Here is a 21107-nt window from a genome sequence, read left to right on the forward strand (position 1 = left end):
ATGTTTTATTTATAATTCTGTATCCTATAAGGTGACTTCATACACAGTAGATGCTTCCATTCCTTGGGTCTCAGCCCATGTTGTTTCTTCTGTCAGAAAATTTCCTAGCTAGCCAATTCCAACTCCTATCCAACAAGATTCAACTAAACCATCATTGCTTTCTCTACAAAGGTATTGCCTAACCCTCCTCAGCAGAATTACCTTGTGCATGCCACTTTCAGAATATTTATCCCATTATACATCATTTATACACCTGACCATCCAGGCAGACCATGAGTACCCTAAGAACAATGTTTTTATCTCCAACAGTTTTTTAACTCCAAGTCCCACAGAGTACCGAGGACACAGTATGCTAAATGTTTACTGAATCCATGAAGAAATGAAGGAATAAATAAAGTCTCAGCTTTATTAGGGATTAGCCCTTTCAATCAGCCCCTTTATAAACTCACAGTAAAAGTAGGTGAAATTCTGGCAAGGACAGACTAGAAAACTGTAAATCATATAAGCAGTACAGATTTACTATCAGCTTGACTACTGTGAATGGTTGGATTTATCAAAATTATCCCTTTTAAAATAAATAGTAAAGCACTATGAAAAATAGTGAAAAGGCATCCAATCATGCCACTATTGTTATAAAAAAAAGATGTGGTTAAAAAAAACCTCAAGAGCTGAAAATATATTACAGAAGTCTTCTCTCAAAGAAAAATCTAGAATTCAGATAATCTGTTACTAAGCCCTAACTATCCTACTTCCACACACATACAGTAAATAGGCAAGAGAATTTCTGTCATTTTTTGACACCAACCTAAGAAGGAACAAAGGGAACAAACAAATTCCCTAGAATAGCTAAAGCTCAAAATAATGTTTTGGGAGAAAAAAATGACTTCATGTGATTATTTTTAGAAAAATAAATTCGTAAAATAAATAAATGTAATTTAATTTTTGTTATCCTGTGACCCTTTTTCAAAGATTTTTATTTATTTATTTGAGAGAGAGAGAATGAGCACACAAGAATGGGAAGAGGAGCAGAGGGGGAGGGAGACGGAGGGGGAAAGTCTCAAGCAGACTCCATGCTGGGCGAGAAGAACGGAACCCAACTTGACTCAGGGCTTGATCTCATGAACCTAAGATCACAACCAGAGAGCCAAAACCAAGAATCAGATGTTTAATCGACCAAACCACCCAGCGCCCCACTCTTTTCTAATAAATAAATTTACTTAGAAAAATACTATCAGAGAACATCTCAATTTTAGTGGTTACTACACATCAGGATATAAAAATATTTTTGTATGTCAGGTGGTTGGTTACTCAAAAGATTTCTTTTTATATTTAATTTCAGTACTTTATAGACCATAATATTTTTCCAAACCAGTAACATTTTGATGCCCTAAAACTTTCAGTCATATTCCAGAAAACCTTACTAAATAAATAGGTCTTTTGTTTGCTGTGAAACTAATTTTAAGAAGAAAACTCAAGTTCTTATAAAACACACTAACAGACATTCATGACCCCGTTTAGTAACATATATCTCCTCCAAAACAAGTCCATAAATCATACTACTCATGAGATGCTAACAAATGCATAGTATTGTTAATAGGTGTCTTGTATGTTTAAGTCAATAACTTCACCACGTAGGATGGAAAAATCCACATTACCATGTGTCTGATATCCATTAAGTCATATTACCCTTTCCACATTTCTTTCCCAAATACACATGCCTACACTCTTCTCTTAACACACACACATGCCCCACAACCCCTTCTCAAAAAGATTACTTTCAGCTGCAGTTGCCTGATCAGCTTCAGTCTGTTCATTTTCCGCACTGGAAATATCAGATCCATTTTCAGGTTCTGTGTCATCCTGAAGGCTTTTATCCACATCATTTGTATGGGAATCAAGGTCCCCTTCATGTTCTTGGGACATGTGATCAACAGTTTGAGGTGGCAAATATCTAAGTTGAGGTGATTCAGGCTCATGATGGCTTACTGGAGACTGCAACAGATGATGATGCTGCCGATGCCTTTCTTTTTCCATTTGTTTGGCTTCCTGCAACTGGAAAGAAATAAAATAATTTCCAATATTAGTAAAATGAGTTGTTTAAAATTTGAAGGGATAATGTTACACTGAACTATAAATCCTTTATATATAAGGTGACACTTTATCCATCAGAAGCAAAGCACATAAAATATACTAAAAACACACAAAAACAAATAACAGTGGTTACTTCTTAGAAGGATGTACGTAAGAACAGAGATGGAAGTCTTTCAGTATATATCTTCTCTTCACTATTTTTGGTGTTTGAATCATGTAAATGTATAACCTAAACAATTTAAAAACTAAAATAAATTCTAATAGCCTCAGAATAATTACTGGATTATTACCAATAGTGGATTTTCCAAAAATCAAATAGAAGTTTCACTAAGGGAGGGGAAAAAGTGGATATGGAAATAAAACACATGCTCATTTTTACCCATACATACATAAACAAAATGTAAATACACAAGAAAGTAGTTAATAATAATACTTACCTATAGGGAGTAGAGGTTAGGAAATGACCAAATTAGAAACAAGAGTCGGAGGGATTTTCAGTATAACATGTTCTCAAATGTCTTTTTAATTAAAAAAATAATAAAATTGCATTTAATAAATAAAATAGCAATGAGTTCTTAAATGTCTCTGCTCAATCAGTCATCTTAGTAAGGATGAAAAATGGTATGGACAAATGTTGAGTTTTATTTTAGGAGACTTGTCATTATTATATATACAATACCACCTATAAAACTGGCTTACTGGTAAGATGCTAAAACAGTAATGATCAGAATCACAGGATTTCATTTTTTAGCATTTTACTGCTTTTAGACACATGTCTTCTGGCCTCATGGCCTAGTAAGAATGACTCTCACAGAATTAATTTCCATAAAGGTAAATACTTTACTGTGCCAAAAATGAACATTTCATATTCCTTAGTAATAGTCCAGTTTATGTGGAAATACCAGAATTGTATGAATTTATAAAATAAATTTAAATTTGCTCAAAATGTAGGGAACCTTATAAGACGCATGGTCTAAATCTCGTATTTTACAGATAAGGAAACTGATGGGCATGACTAGATGCACAGATGGAACGAGAAGAGAATTTTCAGACCAATACTTCAGCCCATTCATGAGAAAGTCAATTTCCAAATTAGCGGTGAAGAACCTATGACTTGCAACGCATTCCCACCCTCAGCCTGAACTTCAACAGATCTGCACCATGGTTTAGAGGAGCAAGCACATGCTTGAAATCACAGAAAAGCACGGTGTTGAACTCTAGTTCTATTTATTCCAGGGTTAAAGAAACTCTAGAAATATCCTTTTATAAATGTTATTGCATGAAAATAAACCTTTAAACTTTCTATAGACTTCCATACTTTCTAGACTAGGGTTTCTCAACATCAGTGCTACTGACATTTTAGATCAGGATTATTCTTTGTTGTGGAGAAGGACTGTCAGCTATCCTGTGTTCTTCAGGGAATTTGGCATCACCCCATCCTCTACTAAATTCATATTAAGTACAAAGTCAGATCCTGGATTGGATCTTGAAACAAAAAAAGGACATGTGTAGGGAAACTGGTAAACTTCAAGTAGGCTCTGTAGTTTATTTAACAGTAATATACAAATGTCAATTCCTGTTTCTGGTTATTGTAATATGGTTATATAAGATGCTGGCATTAAGGAAAGAGGGGTAAAGGAGATCTCTCTGTAATATTAGAAGTTTAAAATCGGCTCAAAAAAAAGTTAAAAGTCGATTTGTAATTATGAAGACCTGAACAATTTAAAAATATGTACAAATGATTCTTTGGCTGATCTCTTACCCCCCAAAATGTATTTCCACAATATAGATACATATTTTATTTTTAAAGGACTCAATGATTAAATAATTTTATAGAATAGACCAAATTAGGTAGTTTTATACCTACATTAAACTCATCTACTAAGCTTGAGTACAATAAAAATATTATCAATTTATAAACACTTCCATGAGGATGATGACAATAAATATCTTCCAAATTCTACTTGTGAACCACTAAAAATATATTTTTTCTGAAGTCAAACAAGTCAGTAAACCTCAAAACAAAGCAAAATAATACCACAGATCTCCAGTAAGTAGAACTATAAACGACAACATTCTTCCTACAAGCATAGAAGATTTCACTGTAATTTCTCTATAAATTCTTTTCTATATTTGATGCCTGTGGTATTCTTTAAATCTCTCTCTTTAATACTTACTGCTTGGTTTTCCATGCGTGCAAAGATGACATTTAGCATCTGAGTAAGAGTAGCTTTGGCTGTTGTCTGATTGATGAGATTTTTGCTTGCTAGATAGATATTGTAACATGTTCTCACAGCTTGCAGTACAGTTCCTTCATGAATTTCTATGTGTTGAGATGTTACTGCAGTAAGTAAAGCCTTTAAAAAGAAAGACACACCAAAAAAATAAATAAATAAAAATAAAAAGAAAGACACAGTTGAAGCAATTTTCTACATCCAGAGTTTCAGCATAAAAATATGAGTATTTTTATATTATAATTAAAGCTTTCACACACCATTACCACTTTCAGGTATACACTAACAGAATTTTCAGTATATACCAAGAGAATTTCTATCAACCTTGAATATATATCATCAACTGCCAGTAACTTCCAAATAATCCAAACCCAGATGACTAGAAACTATTCAATCATATTGTTTCGACCCGTTTCATTTTAATAAAAATATTACTTAGTTTCTTAAAATGCACAGCATTACCTCTGTCACAACAAAACACAGATATGCTTCATATGATAGATCTTCAAATGAGACTGTCAACTTTGGAGGATACACAATGTCGTACTCACTCCCAAATTTTTCTGAAATCTTTCTTATAGACCAGACTCAACAAATGTACTGCTATTGTTGAAGAGGTTTACAAATAGAATAAAGCATTAAAATATCAGATTAAATTAGAATAAAGCATTTAAAATAATCCTAAGTGAATCCTCCAACAAAGTCAACAACTTTAATTTACATGAATGTTCATACATTAGGGTACTTGCAATTTCTCAAGAGCAAGGACTCCTTTGTCCTTTTATGTTGTACATTGCTATGCAGAGTCAGCACTGATATATGCTAAATAAACCATGACTGATATCAAATTGCAAAAGACAGGCCAACTGACTGGGCAGCCTTTTTAGAATAAAGATATGACTTGTGAAGTGAAAACAGCTATGAAACTGAAAGACTCAGAAGGGGCTATATTCACACATGAAAAACACTTTATATGTGTAAATGATTTCAAAAAGTACAAGAAAATTCTACTGACGAATAAATGTATCACAACTACCATTAGCTGTCATATTAAGAATTCAAAATTTATAAGAGACTGAAAAAACAACTGAGTGACTTTTCTTTAAAGGAGTTTAATCATCCAGGTATATTACGGCACAATGTTTGGCTAAGCAGGTTCAGCAGATGAACAGGTACAAGGGAATCAGGAAAGCTGGTACACCAATAGTTCACAGGGTGAAGCATGCGTCTAGAGGGCCGACTATAAGGGGTCCAGAAGTAGAGGAAACTAGAGGGGTCACAGGACCATCGCATGGACCCTAAAGCTCCAAAGATGGAATATGTACAGTAAACGTTCCAGAAACTGAAAAACTCTGGGGGCCCAAGCCTAAATTGGGACCTTCAAAATAATAGACTTAGAAATATAATCTTCTAGTGAACTGTTGACATTCAACAAAACCCCCTCATATGGTGTCTAAAAAGCAACTAAATGATCTCTATTACAGCTAGAAACCACATAAAATGACCTTTCCAAATATTTCCAAGGTAAATGGCTTCTGATTTTTAAAAACAGAGATTATGAATGACAAATTCACTATATAATCAATTACCTTTATTATTTGCAACTGAACTCCTTCATCTGTTTGAGGACCTTGGAAGCAGCCACAAATTGTTTCAATAATTCTATCAATTAATTTTTTGCCTGGTGTTGTACTATCTGGAGCATTGCCAGTCAAGTGCCCATAAGCAATAAGTTTCTGAAATGGAAAAAGAAAACAAAGATCCCCATTAAGCTGATATATATGCTAATTAAATATACATTAAAATTATAATATATAATTCAGTATATATTAAACTTTTTACATAAAAACATTAAAGTAAAATCAAAGCCATGGCTATACCAACTTTTCCTGAAGAAAACTTTATTAGCTATAAACATGTAAAATTATTTACATTCATAATAACCACAAAAACATAATAACCACAATAAAACCATCAGGCAATATTTTGAGAAAGCCAGGCCTCAGACCTTATCTCTGATGAATCAGAATAGCTTACTGCTTTCTATCTAACCATTATTGATATTGCTTTTGTGAAAGCTGTATTAACACATTTAAATGACTCAAAAACTCTTTCCACATCAGATCTGTGAAAATGCAGAAAACCCAATTTCCATGCACTGGCTATAATAAATCATAGATTTGTTCATTCATCATCCATTATAGCCCTGAAAGCCTTAGGTATCATTAATTTTAATTTTTCAGGGAAAACAAGGTCACATATCAAATGAACTTAATCTATCTTCTAAAAAAATCATATGAATATGGTCTTTTCCTAGCCACTGAATTATTAGTTCCACAGGTATAATTTACCAAACAGTGAAAACACCTGAAAAGAGAAAAACCCCTCTATCTGGAAGTTTTACAAGTATCTTAAATCTTAAGAGAATCCTCTGTGTGTGTGTGTATGTAAATAAAACAGGATGAAAAATTTCAGGAATTTTTCTGACATAAATAAAACTCAGAGCTAAAGTCCAGCAGTGAATAGAAACATTAAACTGTCAATATTAACCTACTGCTTTAAATAAAACAGCAGGCATTTAGTAAAATCATTGCAAATCATGATACATGTAAAGTCAGCAGCAGGTTAAAAGTCTTATGGTTCTTGCACCTCACTGATGGAAAATGAGACCAAATCAACACTTAGTAAAGATAATGTGTCTCACTAAGCTAACTAATGATTTTTGTTACCCTTAAACTAGGAACATCTTTGTGGAGCCATTATTTTGTCTCTCTTAAATATAAGCAACCATTTGGTTTCTTATCACAATAAGAATATTCAAGGCTTTCATGGAAAATGTCTGAATCATCAATTGTGAACAATGTTTAGAAATATATTCAAATTAAATAGTTTTTAGATAATGCCATTTTATACATACCTGTAAACAATCAAGAGATGTACTAACTATACGGGGACATTTGGACTGGCATGCCAATTCAAAGGGTAAGAAATACTTGTCTGCTTCAATAAAATTTGTCTTTGATTTAACTGGTGGAAGAGTGCTTGATCCACCTTTCGCTTCTCCATGAGGAGGACTAAAGGAAAAATAAAAGAGTCTGATTAGAATATCACATTTTTCGTACTGATGATAAACTCATATAAAAACACAAAATTTCAGTTCTAAAGGGAATTTTGCTGAACCAACTTTCATATGCCCATATTTCATGAGGGAAACCAAACCCCAGAGAAATTATGATTTGCAACAGGTCAAAAGCTAGTGGCCAGAGCTTAACTAAATGCAAGAAAATCAAATAAAGTAGTTATTTAATTACTTGAAAAGTAATTTAAATTACAAAATAAATAGTTACCTTTCTAAATATGAATCAAAGTTTTTAAGTGAAGACTTTAAAGCATATCATATGGTATTTCAGGAATACCCTTATATACTTATTTATGAGATCTTTTTGCTTCTATTGCTTAAAAGCCATTTTTTATTAATTTTATTATAAAGATCACATACAGAAAATTTGTGACATATAGATGAATGTATTACTATTTTAGCCAAGACTGATATGTTTGCAAATTATTTTTACTAAAGAAAAGAAACCCCACAAACCTCTGTTTTTCAGTTTCCGCTTTTATTTCCTCTGGGGGGGGAAAAGAGGCATATGTTAGAAAACATGACAACAGAAAGATCATTAAGTAATTTGATTACAGGCTTTGTAAACTAATTTGTAACTTCTACAAGAAGTTGGGAAGAATGCAAATTCAAAAGAAAATTCAGTACTAAAATTCTCCTGCTGCTAAATGTATTAATTTACACAATATAGTTTAATGAAACTATACAAAGAATATATTAATAACCATAAGGATAAGTACAACTGCGCGTTACTAATTCCCAAAGAAAAATTTCTTTTCTCGGGGCACGTGGGTGGCTCAGTCGTTAAGTGCCTGCCTTCGGCTCAGCCCCACATTGGGCTCCCTGCTTGGCAGGAAGCCTGATTCTCCCTCTCCCACTTCCCCTGCTTGTGTTCCCTCTCTTGCTGTGTCTCTCTCTGTCAAATAAATAAATTAAAATCTTTAAAAAAAAAATTTCTTTTCTCAAAGTAGATTTTTTTTGGTCAAGTAACTACACTAACCAGAAGCATTAATATTAAGAATGGAATATTATGTATTCAAGTTATAAAATATAGGGCACATGTTCAGTGAGGGGTAAAAAACTCAACACATCACTCTTGTGATCACCTCAAGATTATCACACCAGGACTATAACCTTTTGACCATGTACATGTGTTGATATTTAACCAATTTTTCTACTTATGACTACATAAAGCACTGTAAAATACACATGTCCAGTTCAATGGGAAATTTTGCTGTTTATAACTTATGAAATGAGGTAAATAGGTAAATCCTACCTGTAATAAAAGACCGCTAAATTTAATTGATAGGCTGGGGGAGGAGAGGGTGTCTGGTTAACTGATTAAACCCGTTTGAAATGTGGGAAGAAAAACATTCAAACATAACGTTTATAATTACTATTATTGTAACCAATAGTTGTTCAGAACGAACTATGTGCCAAGCACTATTACATTTTAAATGTACTAACATAATTAAGCCTCACAGTAACCCATAAAAGTTTGTACTAGCATCTTCATTTTAAAGATTAGGAAAGTGAGGCACAAAAAGGTTAAATAATTTGCTCAAGGGCTGCATGGCTTGGGTGTATGGCTCATCAGGTTTCACAACTAAATAATCTAATTCCAGATCCTGGTTTCTTCACTGCTCTATTACATAGGTGTATCTATGAACATTGAACAAATGTGTTAAATTTGGTATTAAAAAAAAGACTAGACTACAACTGAATAATCCGGAGACTATATTAAGCCCTTTATAAAGTGGTTTTGTCAAATCACTTTGTCATACACACACAATTTATTCATTACCTACTCTGTGCCAAGCATTTGATGTTTGGTGTTTCAGTCTAGTCCTCTGTGGGCTAAAGTTCTTTCCATTTTACCACTGGTAGAAGTGGAAGGGGGACAATATGAAATAGTATCTGTATGTACTTAAAATACTACTTAATAAAAGTTCACAATGTCTGATACTGAAAACTGTACAGTTCACCAATACATGTAATTAAAAATAATTTACATCACCTTAAAAAATACAGTACAGATGAAGGGAAAATATATTAACTGCCCCCAAATCTTCATTAAAATTTTTAAAACCCTATTTTTCATTTTAAAATATTATCATTATTGGGCGCCTGGGTGGCTCAGTTGGTTAAGCGACTGCCTTCGGCTCAGGTCATGATCCTGGAGTCCCGGGATAGAGTCCCACATCGGGCTCCCTGCTCGGCGGGGAGTCTGCTTCTCCCTCTGACCCTCCTCCCTCTCATGCTCTCTGTCTCTCATTCTCTCTCTCTCTCAAATAAATAAATAAAATCTTTAAAAAAATAAAATAAAATATTATCATTATTATTGAAGCTGAGGTATTGCTAAAATTCAAGCAAGGCAGAAAAAAGATGTAAAGTAGGGGAAGGGGTAAGGTGGCAGTTTTTGTAAAAGGTGAACTTCCATGTATAAAATCAGTAGGAAACAGGGTATTCTGGTTAAGAACATCAGAAGTAGTACATTTTAAAGACCACTATGATTTGACACCACCTATTACTAAATAACCACGTGACCTTGGGAAACAATCCTCACTTCACTACTAGATGATTGCAAAAGTCTCTTATATTCTAAAACATCCGTCAACAACTATTGCTCACATGCCAAAGCCACCCACCACTGTTTTCCTGAGTTTAAGAATAGTTTTTACAGCTGAATATCTGCAATCAGTTTGATGATAGGGTACACTAACCTTCAAACCCAGGGAAGAAATGTTACTCCACCTGAGAGAATTCTCATTAGACCAGGATTACAAAATTTATACTCAATTATGATTATTTTGAATCCATCAATAAAAAAATCTGTGTAAATTGGTTTTCTCTTGGTATGTAAGTACTTATATAATATCCTTGATTTTTTTCTTGGCCTGAAAAGCCCTCTATAGAAAAGGTTTGCTGACCTTTGCCCTAAAACATTAGGGTTCAAAGGATCTGACCAGATTCTTATGAACCATTTTATTCTATGATTCCATTATTTTTAACTGTCCATATTTATCTACCTATTTATTTATTTATTTTAGGGAGGTAGAGGGAGAGAATCTCAAGCAGACTACCCACTGAGCACAGTCTGATGTGCGCTCAATCCCACAACCCCAAGATCACGACCTGAGCTGAAATCAAGAGTTGGACACTCAACCGACTGAGCTACCCAGCCACCCCTAAATGTCCATATTTAAATAGTCTAAAAAAACATACCCAACACAAGCTATATTGAATGTAATGTTTTTCTAATTCAGACAGTACTATATTTTTTTCTATCTCCATATTGTAAGTTATACAAAGCAAGTACTGTTCAAACTGATCTAGATAAGTTTTATTTACAAAGAAATAAAACAATTTAACTCAGTATTTCTAATGTTTTAAATTACCTTGTACTAAACATGAGTTTTACTTTTTCCTTTCCCTATACATTTATAACCCACAGTAAAAAAGTTTTAAAATGTTTTGATAAAATCTTTAAAGGTCACAGAATAATCATAACTTTTCCCACTGACTACTATCAACAACATAGCTTGCATGGTTATCTTTCTGGTCCCACAAAATGCTTATATTTTTAGAGTCCCACAGGACTGTGTATTCATTTTAATGTTACCTTTCCAAGCCGTTCGAGACTACTTAAACTGAAAGACATCTGTCACTAAAAAGTAACCAAGATTAAAAGGACAAGGGGCAATAGGGGGAGGTAGAAAATAAGTGTTTCTCAAAATACTTAATGTAACAATATGATAAGCCACAGTATTTTCTGTTTTGTTGTTCAGGGTACAGGTCTGTGATTCATCAGTCTTATATAATACCCGGTATACCCTCCCCAATGTCCATCACCCAGTTACCCCATCCCTCCACCCCTCTCCCCTCCACCAACCCTCAGTTTGTTTCCTGTGATTAAGAGTCTCTTACAGTTTGTCTCCTTCTCTGGTTTCGTCTTCATTTTTTCCTCTCTTCCCCTATGATCCTCTGCCTTGTTTCTTAAATTCTACATATCAGTGAGATCATATAATTGTCTTTCTCTGATTGACTTATTTTGCTTAGCACAATACCCTCTAGCCACAGTATTTTAAAACAAGCTGAAATTTTAAAATATGCAATACTATTTTATATTTGAGCAGCAATGTAGAGTTTAAAACATTTTTCCACACATTACCTAATTTTGTCCTCAAAGGACAACTCCTCATTTTATGGAGGAGGAAACCATGGATCAGATTAAATAATAACTTTAAGGTCAGAAAGCTGGTAAGTAGTGATCCAGAAACTAGTTTCTCTCCTCTTAGTGTATTACACAGGACACATTGTGCTATATTTAAGCAACCTTCTATTAACTGATGCAACTGAATGGAAAAATTCATTCTACAATTATTAGGATAAACATTATAAAGCAGTGCTTCTCTAAATATGGTCTCAGGACCAGTAGCATCACTACCACCAGGACCCACAGAGACATACTGAATCAGTAAGTACCAAATCAGAGTACTACAGTCTGTGTTTTTTCATGGCTTCAAGGGGATTCTGATACGCAAATAAGTTAAAGAATTATTGCTATAAAGCAGTTAAAAGAAACGAGTGGAAGACAGTTGAGTTTCATTCACCATGGCTTTGGTTTCACCCAACCGTTTATTGTACTTGTAAGAACTCTTGGTCTAGTGTTTGAGTGCATACTAAAATGGAATTCCTTTTCAGTTTTCTTATAACGAATGTCCAGTAATACAGTTTTTGAGGCAACTGTCTATTTTAATAAATTAGGGCTTAGAAACAGTTTGCCTCATGTTGGCCTTCAACTGTAGAATCAAGAAGTAAACTAATTCTCAATTATTAAAGAAAACACACCCAGAAGAAAAAAAATATTAAAGCATCAAAATAAGAAATATTAGCATACTCAAACTACAAACCACATAGTGCTTAACTGTGAAATACTTTGTTAAAGTGAGAATCACGACAAGGATGAAAACAAACAGCAAAATATTTTTTTTTAACTGCTTTGGAAACAGTAGACAATGCAAATAGACAATATTGGATGTCATAAGAAAAGTCATCATTTTTGAGCTGAAATAAGATAAAAATTAGATGATGAATTTGTTTAGTGATATTTAGGTTTTTAAACTATGTAGTCCTAGCCCTTTACAAAAAATTACTGAAATTCTTTTAGGAATTACTTTCTAGCCATCAATTCTCCCTATTCCTTCAGAACTAGTTTTATAAAAATTTTTGAAAGCCACAGAAACACAATCACTGCATTATATATAGAAAGATTAAAACTGGAGAATATGGGTCATTGGGAATTAGCATAAAAATATAGATGTGAAGTATTTTGAAAAGAAATACAAGTTTTATTCCTCCTAGGTACATTAAATAACTGGAACCAAGTGAGCACAATTGATAAGGCATAGGACTTATTTAATGAACAGGAAAGAATGATTTACTGAAAAATAACTGATTATGTACAAGTTATATGCCTGATCTCCTAAGTATATTAAATATTCCCTCTCATAATATTATGCTTACTATCAACTTGCTTAGCAGCTTTTTTACCCACTGAAAACACAAATATAAACTTCAAAACAATACTAGTACAATTCAACGAATTCTATTATCTATACACTATGATTTATATCTACCTCTCATGACATCATTTTGTCTTAAGTATAGTTTGTAGAACAGTATTTAGTCAATGCAAACTATGGAAAGTCAATGGTAATCTAAGGAAAGACCTTATAAGTGAAATGAATAGTTTTTAATAAACACATTAGAACTTATACATCCAAACTGCTGTCTCCTTCAAAGCAGTGTGTGGGAGGATATGCATCAATTATCATAATAGTGCCAGTATTCAGAAATATTTGTGGAATTCACTGTTTGCAGTTCTTTTCTGCCTGTTTCTTTCAAATGAATAACTTCACAGAAGGAAAAATCTCTAGAAAGGGAATGAGATTCTAACAACCAATTAATCACAGTTGGCATGGAGCCAAGTATGAAGAATGGTATACGAACACGAAACAAAAGTTCTTAATTTTACTGCTTCTCTGAACCATTTCAAATTGTGTGTGTTTAAGCTTATTCTAGAAAAAGAGAACATACATAACTCTCATTAGTCTCCAGAAGCCTGTAACCCAAACTATAAAGATGATATAGGATCGGGGGAGACGAACCATGAGAGATGATGGACTCTGAAAAACAAACTGAGGGTTCTAGAGGGTAGGGGGTTAGGGGGATGGGTTAGCCTGGTGATGGGTATTGAGGAGGGCACGTTCTGCATGGAGCACTGGGTGTTATGAACAAACAATGAATCATGGAACACTGCATCAAAAACTAATGATGCAATATATGGTGATTAACATAACAATAAAAAAAATTAAAAAAAAGATGATATAGGATCAATTATGACTATATATATCTAAAAGCAACTTTAAACAAAAACATTTATTAAAAAGCAGAAATGTAGGAATTACTTTGAAAAATAACATTCCTTTGGATGTATATATTCTACTAGGTTTTACTTTTTCAAAGCCAATTGTATGACTTTAGAATCACATTTCATATAGCTAAGGATTAAATAAAAATACAGAAGTTAAATAGAATGCTACAGTAACCTAAAGAGGAGGCAATGGTTTGAATTAAAGCTGTGACAATAGGGATGAATACATGTGAACTCCATGAACATCTGGAAAGAAAACCAATGAAACAATCTCACAGAGGCTCTCAGCAAGCAGAGACCTGGCTTGCATAACTGCATAGAAGAGGTACCACTAACTTAGAAACAAAATGCAGTTTTCTCACTGTGTGAGAGAGCAGGGGTAAGGGAGCAGGGGTGAAGAGGACGTATGTTTTGGTAGCGTTTTATTCTCAGCCACTGAAATGTTCAAGTGGCACTATTCAGTAGGTACCAAGACATGTAAATTTGAAAATCAGGACATCGTATGGCAGACTGTATTTTCCAAAATGGTCACTATATTATATCTTATCCCACATGCCTTCTGCAAAGTGACCTTGCCAGAATCCCTCCAAAATACAGAATCTAATTCTTCTCCCCTTGAATCAGGGCTAGTTGTGGAGATACATTTATAACCAGCAGGATGCAGTGGAAGTAACAGAGGATAACTACCAAGAGCAGCTACTTACCCTATTACTGTTTCTCCTGTAATGCTAGGTCTCCAGACACCTACTCTTGGAACCCAGCAGCCCTGAGGTGAGAAGCCTAAGCCACATGGAGGTTCAGTCAACAATCCCAGCTGAGCCCAGCTCTCTAGTAATTACAGCCCAGGCACCGGACATGTAAGTGAAGAAGCCTCCAGAGGATTCTGGTTCCCAGCCATTCACATCTCACCCAGTCATTTGAGTCTTAGCTTAGGCCCCAGACACTGTGAAACAGCAACACACCCTAACTGAAATCCTGTCACACAGAGAATCTGTGAGCATAATAAAATTCTATTATTATTGACTTCAATTGCCTGAATATCAGTGGAACTTTCAGAATAAAAAGGTGAAAAGTGAAGTTTCCACCATAAAACAAAAACCACCTAAGAGAGAGTTTACAAATAACTCAAACTTTGAATTTCCAAATTTAACTTTACATCTTTAAATTTTTTGATTACTTGTAACAGAAAGGCACTGTATAATTGTAAAAATTTAGGCCAACTTTAGGCCAAATTTAGGCCATTTGTTCTCTGGCCAAAGATAATGTGTAATTTAAGTTCTCTAATGCATTTAAAAAATTTTTCCGTAATAAGTAACTTAAAACTAGGATTAAAAATTCATAAAAAATACTGAGAACCTTGAGAAATATTTTCTAAGGTGATGAAAACTATAATTAGCTCACAAGAATCGCATTAACAGGAACAATTCTAATAAAAAATATTTCATATTTGTGTATTTTACAATTTACAGAGCAGTTTTACATACATCTTATTCTTAGAATAGCACACAGTATTACCAGCATGCCCACTTTACAGATTAAAAAGGCTGAAGTAACTTAACGCAAGATGACAAGAGGGGTACAGAATGACTTAAGTGTGGTTTTTGATAACAAGCCCAAATCAAATGGATGAGTTTCAACAACTCATTAATGAAAAAGAATATTAATTTTACAGTGTTATCACAGTTTTCTAACAAAGAAAACCACTGTGCTGCTTATTAATTCAGAAATAGAAGGAATCCTGTTTTGAAGACCAAAACTAGAAATGTGACTTGAGTGATAAATATTCCAAGTCAATAATTTTCTTTTCCATTCCAGACTTTATGTATAAAAAATTTTAAAAATACAAATGAAGGGGCACCTAGGTGGCTCAGTCGGTTAAGCGTCTGCCTTCGGCTCGGGTCATGATCTCAGGGACCTGGGATCGAGCCCCACGTTGGGCTCCCTGCTCAGGGGAGAGCCTGCTTCTCCCTCTGCCTGCCACTCTGCTTACTTGTGCTCTCTATATTTCTGTCAAATAAATAAGTAAAATCTTTAAAAATAAATAAATAAATATCCTTTAAAAAATACAAAATGAAAATCTCAGTAGAATTCAGATCAAGTGCCTGCCTAATTACACTAAAGTATTAAATATAGGTAAACCAAATGTAAGAAAACTCAGTAAGTGGAAATAAGCATTCAAAGAAATCATGAATTATGAAAATGATCCTTTAATGGAACTTAATATTTAGATAGAAAAGAATACAATGGCTGTTCACTGTCAACAACTTGCAGTGACTACAGTGAAAAGCAAAAACACCAGAGTTACTGTTCTAAGTATTAACACCCCTAGTGGTAAATAAACAATCAGACATTTCATAAATTCTGCTCAATATAAGATGTGCAGAAGCAGCAGCTATGGGGGTCATGGAAAGAATACTGCATTGTAAGTCAGGGCCCTGGGCTTGGTCAAAGAAGTGGAATACAGTAGAAAGAAATGGGCTGAAGGCCCAAAAAGACAAGAGTCAAACCCCGGGTCTGTCACTGTAAAAACTTTTTAAACCTCATTTTACAGATTTTTTAAAACAGGGATAATATATAGTTGTCTATCCCATAAGAATATTAGGTTTATCAAAGAGGTATGAAAGTGCTTTGTCTTAGCTAGGTTTATTTATTTTTTTTTTTTGAGTGAAGTTTTAAATATGAAAAAGTACAAACAACAGGGCTGCCTGGCTGGCTCAGTTGGTTAAGCATCTGCCTTCAACTCAGGTCACATCCCAGGACCCTGAGATGGAGCCCCATGTTGAGCTCCTTCACGCAGCAGGGAGCCTGCTTCTCCCTCTCTCTCTGTTGCTCCCCCTGCTTGTGCTCTTGCTTGCTCTCTCTCAAACAAATAAAGTCTTAAAAAAAAAAAGCACAAACAATATAAATACTGAGTAACCAACCACCCAATTTTATGAAAGCATTTCGTAAATGCACAACTCTTTCCAAATATGAGAGCCTTTTAGAACAAATAGCTAAAAGTTTGGGATAGTGAAAGTATTTAAATTTGGGATAGAGGTACAAAGGCTCAACTTAAAATAGACAATAGAGGAAATTTTTAAAGCAATACCTATGCTATATATAAATGCATGAACCCTCGCTGAAAGAATTTGCTAGAAATAGTAATAGTGTTTGCCTAAAGGGAAAAAAATTAAGTGACTAGATAACAGGAGAAAACATTTTTCATCTTTTACCTTTCTCTTTGTACTTTCTAAACTTCACACTATGCGTATATTTTAACTATTTTGAGAAACTAATTAAAAAAGCAAACAAGACAATAAAGATTTTGGTAAATATTTTAATGTTTGGCTTAATATTAAAGGCTGATATCTATTTTTAAATCTACAAATGTTAATTTCCAATTTCAATGTTCCTTAAAAATATTACTTTAAAAATTTTTTTGCATTATTTTTACTGAGATTTTTAGATCTTAGGGACTATTTTTCCTCATAAAAGCAGCTCTAATCTTAAAATTCAAATGAAGGGGAAATGACTTAACCTCTAAATATTTACACTATACAAAATTTTTCAATACTGTATCTAGTCTATAATTAAGTTATGCTAGTTGTAGTCATAATTACAAACATCTCATGTAATCATGCATTTATGATTTTATCAGAAGGTTCTACCAGTAGTTAGATACAAATAAAATTATTTTCCAAAAAAAAATCTCAAAAGTATCTTAGTATAGACCAGCAAAATTTTACACATATTTACATTAAAAAGTATAAGGAATAAGAATTAAATAACCTGAGTGGTTTGAGTTAAATACCAAATTTTCTTATAGTCCAGCATACAGACCTTGAAGTATGACTAATCTACATAAACTTTTAAGAATGATATATAAGTCAAGGTTTGACCCATCACAAACGCTTATGAAAAAACTAAATCTGCATTTCTCATAATTGTATGGCAAAATTTATTAAACACATACATTCATAATTTTAATCTCCAGAAGCACCACCATCAAGTCCACCTCTTGGTTTGTCCTGACACTTAACAACAAAATTGCAATACTAAGGTAGAAAGTCAAATGCTTGATTCTGCCCTTCCAAAATACATGCTAGATTTTGAAAATGTTACTTTTTGCCTATCTTAACTGTGAACAGACTTGCATACTGATACCACACTTTTTTTTTTTTTTGATACGACACTTCTTGGAGCACAATTTTCAAAAACATGATAAAACAAGTAAGTTATACATATGAATAGTTAGGCTTCTAATACGACTCTGTACTAGAGGAATCATTTCATTGACTCAGTCTTTCCCTTACTGTTTTGATCCCAAATTCCCCCATCTCCAACCCCTCAATTAACCATCATTCCCCCCAATGAGGTAACACAAGAGAAATATAGACATTTTATTTCTCCTTATCTATTTACTTGTTCTGTATCTCCATTTCCCACCAGATTATAAACAATGCAAAAAAAGGGACCCTGTCAGTCTTAAACACCAATGCATCTTCGGTTCTTATCACAAGCTGCACGTAATAACACCTAATGTCTACTGAGCAGCTACCAAGTGCTGGACACTATTGCAGGTGCTTTCAAAATATCTTAGTATATCCTCCAGCAGCTTTGAGATAGATGCTATTGTTTTTCTGATGTATACAAGAGAAAACAGAGATACCTAAGTGACACACTGGGGTCACATACTTAGTGACAGGGCCAATGTTATTAACATAGTGGACACTCAGTAAATGATTATTGAATGAATTAAGTGAATGATTATAAAATCTAGTAGAGGACATAAGTTATACATGAAAACAATTTTAAAAATTCAAGATAATTTTTCAGGCCACTGAAATTGTTAAAAGATAATCTGCAGACATTAAAAAAATCCTAAAATTTATAAATAAGTTTATGGCAAATAATTTGCCTTATAAGGAGAAACCAAAGCTGCCATGTTCCTAGGCAGTGGCTAATCTCAATTACTGGCTAAGTGACTCACTTCCTCAGACCAGCCTTAAAAAGTAATATACAACTGATTCAAGTTCATGCCTCAGAAAAATTATAAATTACTATATCCACATCAGAAACTCAATATTCCAAAGTGCAAATTTTAAGTCCACCAATGCCAAGATCTTTCTACTTTTTAAAATAATTAAGTATTAAATTTCAAGGAACAAATGATAATTCATCTAAGAGGCCAGGAAAGTCAGAAGTGTAAGTAATAGCTAAGCAGGAAAGCCCTCAAAAAGAAAGTGGTATTTGTTTTTGTTTTTTTTAGCCCTAAGCACTTTTTTTTTTTTTTAAGATTTTATGTATTTATTTGACAGAGAGAGACACAGTGAGAGAGGGAACACAAGCAGGGGGAGTGGGAGAGGGAGAAGCAGGCTTCCCGCAGAGCAGGGAGCCCGATGCGGGGCTCGATCCCAGGACCTTGGGATCCCTTGACCTGAGCCGAAGGCAGACGCTTAACGACTGAGCCACCCAGGCGCCCCAAGAAGGTGGTATTTGAACTAAACTTTGAGAAGAAAGAATTTAAAGAGGTACAAAGTACTGAAAAAGAAAGATATGACAAAGAGCAAGAGAGAGAAGAGATGATTGTGTATGGGGTGTTGTTCAGTTGGTAAAGATATATAAATCTCAATAAATGAGAAGACCAATTTAAAAAATGGGCCAAAAGATTTGAACAGACATTATACAACATATAAGTAAGATATATGAATGGCTAACAGGTACGGGATGCTCAACATCATTAGTCTAGGGAAATACAAATCAAATCCACGAGATACTATGTCACAGCCCTAGGATGGCTATTTTACATTCTAAAGATATACAATAAACAAATGTTGGGGAGGATAGGGAGAAATGGAATCCCTCATACACTGCTGGAGGAAAGAAAAATGCTGTAGCCACTTTGGAAAACACTGGCAATTTCTTAAAAAGTTAAACAGAAATTTGCTATATAATCCAGCAATTGCAATCTTAGGTACCTAACTAAAAGAAATAAAAATATATATCTAAAGACTTGCATGTAAATGTTGAAAGAGCTTTATTCATAGCTGTCAAAAACTGGTAACAATCTAAGTGTCCACCAATGGGTGAATGCATAAACACATCAACTCAATACAATGGAATGCTACTCAACAATAAAAAGGGACTAAATACCGATACCCGCTAGGACAAGGATAAAACTCAAAAACATTACGCTAAAAAAAGTCATACACAAAAGATTATATACTATATGATTCAATTTACATGAAATGTCCTCAAGGGGGAAATCTACAGAGACAGAAAGTAGGTAAGTGGGTGCCAAGGGTAGGTATGGGCATTAACAATTAACAGACATGAGGGATTTTACAAAAGTGATGGAAAAGTTCTAAAATTGATCTATGATGATGGTTGCACAGCTCATTAAATTTACTAAAAACAATAAAAAAACCCACTAAGTTGTACATTAGAAATAAGGTAATTATATGATATATAAAATATATTTCAATAAAGTTCTATTAAGACAAAAAAAGACATCCAGATTGGATACATCCAGAGCAAATGACATTTCATATATATTCTATAAGTAAATAAAGCCCAGCTAAAGTGACTCAGCTAAAATGGAGGAGCCTTAAGCCCAGAAAACAAACAAAAAAAACTCCCATAATTGTGAAATACTATGCATGCTCCAGTATCAGGAAACACATTTTTCTTCTCCAAAAATTATTCTCCTCAGAAAAAAGTCATCTTATACTTGAGTCCTTATTAAGTTTCACATTTCACAGTACACTCTTTTAACAGCTTTTAAAAACTTTTTATTATGAAAATTCCAGACACATTCAAGAGTAAAGAACAAATAATATAATGAATCCCATGTTCTATTATCTACCTTTTCACCTAAACACCCTAACTACTTCATGCTCCCCTTCCTCACTGAATTCAATTAAAGCAAAACTGAGGTATACCATTTATAAATATTTCAATATTAAATTACCTTTTAAGTTTCTTTTAAAAAAAATATAAAAGTAACCCATGATCACTTTAGAAAATCTGGAAACTACAGAAATGTATAAAGGAGGAAAAAAAAATACCAATCACAATCCCACCATACAGAAAACTCTTGTTAACCTTGTAATATATAATGTCCCTACACACATTATTTTTAATGTAACCTTATTAAAGTATGATATATATTATGGAAGGCATATGAATTATAAATGTTCAATAAATTTTCCTTTACCAAGATACCTGCATTAACTGCCACTTTACTTTG

The 21107-nt window shown here is 33.6% G+C and overlaps 1 protein-coding gene across 2 annotated transcripts in view; it reads right to left on the reverse strand.

Annotated features, from left to right (window-relative positions):
* ARFGEF1 (ARF guanine nucleotide exchange factor 1) overlaps positions 1-21107 on the reverse strand; it is a 145294-nt gene that overhangs the window by 84010 nt on the left and 40177 nt on the right. For both annotated transcript variants that reach the window (XM_073892849.1, XM_025870687.2), the window contains exons 2-6: positions 7921-7951; positions 7243-7399; positions 5915-6061; positions 4269-4448; positions 1776-2052 (exon numbers count right to left, since the gene is read on the reverse strand). In XM_073892849.1, the coding sequence (XP_073748950.1) occupies positions 1776-2052; positions 4269-4448; positions 5915-6061; positions 7243-7399; positions 7921-7951 (792 nt within the window). The remainder of the gene's footprint in view (positions 1-1775; positions 2053-4268; positions 4449-5914; positions 6062-7242; positions 7400-7920; positions 7952-21107) is intronic.

The sequence above is a fragment of the Callorhinus ursinus genome, unplaced genomic scaffold (genome assembly GCF_003265705.2).
Source record: "Callorhinus ursinus isolate GAN/ISIS: 27379988/994484 unplaced genomic scaffold, GSC_fseal_2.0 scaffold5, whole genome shotgun sequence".
NCBI lineage: Eukaryota > Metazoa > Chordata > Mammalia > Carnivora > Otariidae > Callorhinus > Callorhinus ursinus.